We start from the raw sequence: 6,000 nt of genomic DNA on the forward strand, positions 1-6,000 counted from the left end.
ATATTTTAAATATTGTATATATCTTGTAGCTAGTGCTCCTTTAATAAATATGAGTTATTGACTCAAATGACGATTGTTTGCCAATATTTGTGTTTTTGCAAAAAATATTTTAAATGTACAAAAGATAACCACTCTCCGTTAATAGCAAACATGATCGACAGTACATTATCTACAAAGGGCAAAAGAGAACGAAACCATTAAAATATGTTTGTTAATCTATATTGTTATCAATACAAGTTTATTTGCCTGGTATCTTCAAAAAAAGTTACCACTTGGATATGATAATTGAAAACTGTAAAATATATATATATATATATATATCATTATGCAGGTATGGCCGGTTATGGAGCAGCACACTTTCAGGCTGGTTATAATCAGCAAGTTCAACCAGCGGAAGCACCACCAGGAATTCTGATTGTACAGCCTAAACCTATGGTGACAGCAGACCATTTCAAACCTTATGAGACCACATGTCCCCATTGTCATGCCCAAATAAGAACTGAAACGTCTTATCAAGTCGGAGATCAGGCGCTACTTTGGGTTTTCATTTTTACGTGTATATTGTAAGTAAATTTAATTCATAATTTGAATGGAACATTTAATACAAATGTAACAGAAGTTTGTAGGATCGTAATCTTTTTTGCAATTTTTTCTAGAGGGACTCGGTGGCCGAGTGGTCTAAATAGTCTAACTATTGTATCACTAGCCTATCAACACTAATGCTATACGTTCGAAACCAGCACGTTGCAGCTGCGCTCGACTCCAATCTTATGCCGGCGTCACACATTGGCGTAGAGACCGACGTGCACCAGACGTACATAGAAAATTGACTAAGTCCGTATACGTTATGTGCACGCAAGAAGAACGCTAAGCAATCGTAAGACGCGCATTGTATACGTTTAAAGGACGTCTAAATGCAAAGGTATACGCTTGATGAACGCTTTAACTACAGGAAATTTTTATGCAGAATACAAAAAATCAACTAGCGCTAGCGTTTCTCAAGCGTATACCTGTTCGCCACACGCACGTAATACATACGTTACAAGCGCGTGGAAACGCCACACACAAGTTTGAGACACGTTTAGGGCACGTTGTATACGCCTCAAGATCGTTTGACTTTTACTTAATTGGACTTTTACTATGACGTATGCGGGACGTGTTTGTAACATACGCCTGGCGTAGTTTCAACGCTTTGAATACTAGTATCAAACTCTGAAGATAAAAAAAAATCACGTGTGATTCGTTTATCTTTGTTTTTAACGTTTTAAATAGCTCACCTGGCACAAAGGACCATTGCTAGCTTTTTTTTGTCACCACTATTGACATTCTAACTTTTAAAAAGGGCATGCACTCCTCTGAAACTACCAGGCAAAAATTTAACCAAACCAAACTTGTCAACCAACATGGCCGACATGGCTAATAATATTATGTTCAGAATGATGAGATCAATCTTCTGTTTATTAATGTAAAAAGACTATCGGAAGACTTCAAGTAGGGGTTATTGCTCTTAATGATGTAGTCAAGTGAGGTATCTTTAAAAAGCAAAAATGATCAGCAAGACAAGATTAGAAAATAAGTCAAAAATTGTCAATCGGTTCCTTATAAGTCTAAGAGTAATCGTCGATTTTTACCATTTTGTCATCGTGTTTACCTATTAACCTGAAAACTTAAACAGATAGATAGAAACTTTAGAATATAAATAAATTATCAGTTAGACAAGATCTACCAATAAGGTAATTGCAAAAAATCTCATTTAAATCTTTTTGGAGGTGTATAATCTTGAAAACTATAAAAGATATATATATAGACAGAAACTGATAAAAAAGACAAGATCTGCAAATAGGTCAGCTAACATGTTACAGGATTTATCCGTTGTCTTACTGTAGGAATTATTGCCTTAAATGCAATTTTTAACGCTTGTTTGTGTTTTTGGAATATGCGTATGGTTATCACCATACGGATATGGTCAAAATACATGTAGTCATATGGTTCAGAACATATATATGTATCATATATATATAACTCTAACATCGTTAGATTGATTTTCTAGGCACTTAAATTTATACATATTCTAAAGCCTGGTATTTCTTAATCATAAGAAATCCGATGGACACGGTATAATTTGTAGTTGTCACTACACACAGGCAGACATATACATATATTTATTTACAGTGATTTTATGCTTCTAAAAATAGATTAGCACCTGCAATTATACTGAAGAGATGAGTAGATGATCATTTCTGTACACTAAAAATAAATACTTCGTGTATTGTATCAGAGATCCTTGTTTAATTCCTACAAGAAGGTAACACCTCCCGAAACGTAGGCTTATTTTTTATAAACTAGAGTTAGAGGAGGGGATAAAGTCTCTGCGCAATGCTAGGCGGTGTTGTCGTAGAAGTTAGAAAATAAAGAACAGGTTCCAGCCCCTGCGCCGGGGAGGTAGTAACGAATCAAATCTACTTTAACATCGTTACGTTGATTTTCTAGGCACTTTAATATACATATTCTAAGGCCTGGTATTTCTAAATCATAAGAAATCCGATGGACAAGGTTTAATTTGCAGTTGTCACTACACACAGGCAGACATATACATATATTTATAAACAGTGATTGTATGCTTCTAAAAATAGATTAGCATCCTGCAATTATACTGAAGAGATGAGTAGATGATCATTTCTGTACACAAAAAATAAATACTTCGTGTATTGAATCAGAGATCCTTGTTTAATTCCTACAAGAAGGTAACACCTCCCGAAACGATAGCTTATTTTTTTATAAGCTAGAGTTAGAGGAGGGGATAAAGTCTCTGCGCAATGCTAGGCGGTGTTGTCGTAGAAGTTAGAAAATAAAGTACAGGTTCCAGCCTCGGCGCCGGGGAGGTAATTACGAATCAAATCTACTCTAACATCGTTAGGTTGATTTTCTAGGCACTTTATACATATTTTAAGGCCTGGTTTTTCTTAATCATAAGAAATCCGATGGACAAGGTATAATTTGCAGTTGTCACTGCACACAGTCAGACATATTATATATATATATAATACATACTTTTAGAATCAACTTGCAGAATCTGAATGTCGTTTAAGAAGATGCTGTCTGCTTATTTTTTGTTTGTTAATTGATGTATGCTAATAGTAATAAAACATCATGAGGACAATATCTAAATCAGTGTATGATTTGTCTCCTTTGAGCAGTACAGTTTCCTCTTTCTTTCTACGATGAATAAATACAGAGTTCTCAAAATCTTTTTTCTCGACGGTCCTGTAAGAAAAAATATTGATTCTCACTTTTATTTCTATTGCAAAATGTTGGTGGTCAAAACCTTCGAACCACGACACACTCTACTAGTTTATTTTAAACATATTGTATTTGCAAAAGTAGCAAAAGGGATTAGACACAAGTTATAACAACATTAGTGACGTTCTCTCCCTATATAAATATAAATACAAAGTACATTTGATAATGACGAAAAGACATAGTAGTAATGCATGTAATACATACTACAAAAAAAAAAAAACAAAAAAAAAAAAACACTATAATAAGGAATAATACTAAAAAAAACTGGACTGGAGCGAAGAGTTGGAAAGTAGGAATTTAGAATGTTAATTGATTGTTTTAAATCTTTATGTTATTCTGATGTATGATTGTACAGACTCAAAAATTTCTTTGTTTTGCTGAAAGGAAAGGTCACCGTCACCTCACCAGCCAATAGAAGCTCAATGGATATAGCATAATTATCTTTCTTATTTTGAAAACAATGTTTCTCTTGCTTCGTTGTGAAAAGCGCACTCCAAAAAATAGTGAATACTATCCTCAACAGGGTGGCCACAGCTGCATGCGGGACTGGATTTAATATTAACACGATGTAAATCTGAATTTAAAGAACTGCACATGTTTCTTAAACGTGTATGGATGATATTAAAATGTCTATCACCACAACTGAAATAGAAAGGTGGCTGTATCAATTTGGACTTCATCTTTCATTTAAAAATATTGATATTTTTGGACGTACGTATTTCGGGGTTAAGGCTATTCCATTCAATAGTTTCGCAAATCGTAGTTAGATATTTGACCAACAAGTGGGGGCATTAAATCGCAGAGATAATCAGGGGCAGTCCCATTATGTAAAAAATAGAACATATTGAGCTTTCTGGACTTTCTTCTGTCCACAAGCCATTGCCAGCCAGTTTCAAAATATATAGCTTCCCGACTAGCAAACACGGACAACCCAGTTACAAATCTTCCTGCTTCCAACTGAACATGTCTAAAATTGTCGGCATCTTGTTGAGTACAACCATCCAATAACTCACATGCATATTCCATAATGGGTCTTATAAAAGTTAAATATATACGAGCAAGATAATTTCTATTCATTACATATTTTTATTTGTTGAGAACATTTTATCTTGTGCTTGCACTCTTTAAAATGTTTTCTATATGTGTATGGAATTTACCATTGGAATCAAAAGTAATCCCTAAGTGTTTATGACAGGAGAAAATTATACTGCTTGATTTTGAAATTCTATTTTAATACCATCTGGGAAAGTATTGCAGGAGAATAGCATAGCCTTTGTCTTATTAGGATTAAAATTAATAAGCCAATCTTTAGACCATACTGACATTTGTTCTAAATCGCTATTTAAGACATCCTATAAAGTGTGAGGGTTATTACTCTACTAGATTTTATTATCATTAAAAAAGTAAACAAATTCCATTATGAAATACTTTTTTTATTTTCACAGCGTATGGTTTGGACTGGTTTGCTTTATCTGTCTGCCGTGCTGCATCAAGTATTTCAAAGATGTAACCCACACCTGCCCACGCTGTCATCAAACGGTAGCGGTGTACAAACGACATGAAATGTTTTAATGTTTTACGTCTATTATTATTGAAAATACACAATGACAAATTACTACTATGTGTGCCTTTATAATGTGAATTATATGATAAAAATTCTATATTTGTTTGTGTTTCCCTTTTAAATATTGTTTTATACCTCTGACTAAAAAAAACCCAAACAATACGGGTTGTTATATTGTTTAAATATGATTTCACTTGAGTACAATCAGACCTGTCTATCAAAGGCAACAAAGGAAAAAGAGGCAGTACATGTCTTTTGAAGACAGGTGCCTTATATATATAAGGATGTTGTTGATGGAACTGCTTACTTGTATTTAGTTATTGTGAATGCTTATAAATATGTACTACATATACGATATACTCTGCAAGGTATTCATACGATTTTGTGTTTGTTTTATTCATTATATTGAAATGGAATGTATAAAGATAAAAAAAAATGAAAATTTATCGCTTATTGTTTTATTATTTTATAGATTTATATTTTTATATTGTAATACATGTAAAGAAGTGAACGCATTTTTTCTATCAAACCTCGCTCAGGCTCCTTGTTTTATTTTTGGATGTGATATGCATTTTAGGTTAATTATAAAAATATGTTTGTATTATGGAGTTAAATTATACACATAACTTATGTTACTGTACAGTAATATTCAGTTGAATAAAAAATGATTAGCGACCATTGATCAATATTTGTATGATGTATTATTAATTAATATTTTCGGAAAAAATTACTGAAAATTGCTTAATTGATTTCCTACACATCCGCTCACAAACTAGAATACAACCACCTTACTCATTGTAAAATAGATCAGAGTGAGTCGTCAGCGGTAGGGGCATAGTGATGGAAAATGTTCAAATTTAAATTTTCAGATCGATGAATAGACCTCGATCGTCGGTACAATGTTTTGTTGTTGCTGCCAGTATAAAAATAAGAAGATGTCGTATGCTTGCCAATGAAACAAATCTCAACACGATCCAAAATGTCACAGAAATTAACAGCTAGTATAGGTTACCATACGGCCTTCAACAAAGTATAAAACCATACCGCATAGCCCCGAAATGACAAATGTAAAACAATTCAAACGAGAAACTACGACTATGTTACTCGAAGTTCACCAGAGAAGTTGCAAGATAGTT

General features: G+C 33.4%; 1 protein-coding gene across 2 annotated transcripts in view; it reads left to right on the plus strand.

Moving 5' to 3' along the window:
- The window catches only part of LOC134681804 (uncharacterized), a 28,574-nt gene extending 23,020 nt beyond the window's left edge, over positions 1-5,554 (plus strand). For both annotated transcript variants that reach the window (XM_063541443.1, XM_063541445.1), the window contains 2 exons: positions 332-563; positions 4,746-5,554. In XM_063541443.1, coding sequence (XP_063397513.1) covers positions 332-563; positions 4,746-4,872 — 359 coding nt within the window. In that variant the 3' untranslated portion in view covers positions 4,873-5,554. The remainder of the gene's footprint in view (positions 1-331; positions 564-4,745) is intronic.
- The last annotated feature ends 446 nt before the right edge of the window (positions 5,555-6,000 follow it).

This window comes from Mytilus trossulus, chromosome 8, assembly GCF_036588685.1.
Source record: "Mytilus trossulus isolate FHL-02 chromosome 8, PNRI_Mtr1.1.1.hap1, whole genome shotgun sequence".
NCBI classification, from domain to species: Eukaryota; Metazoa; Mollusca; class Bivalvia; order Mytilida; family Mytilidae; genus Mytilus; species Mytilus trossulus.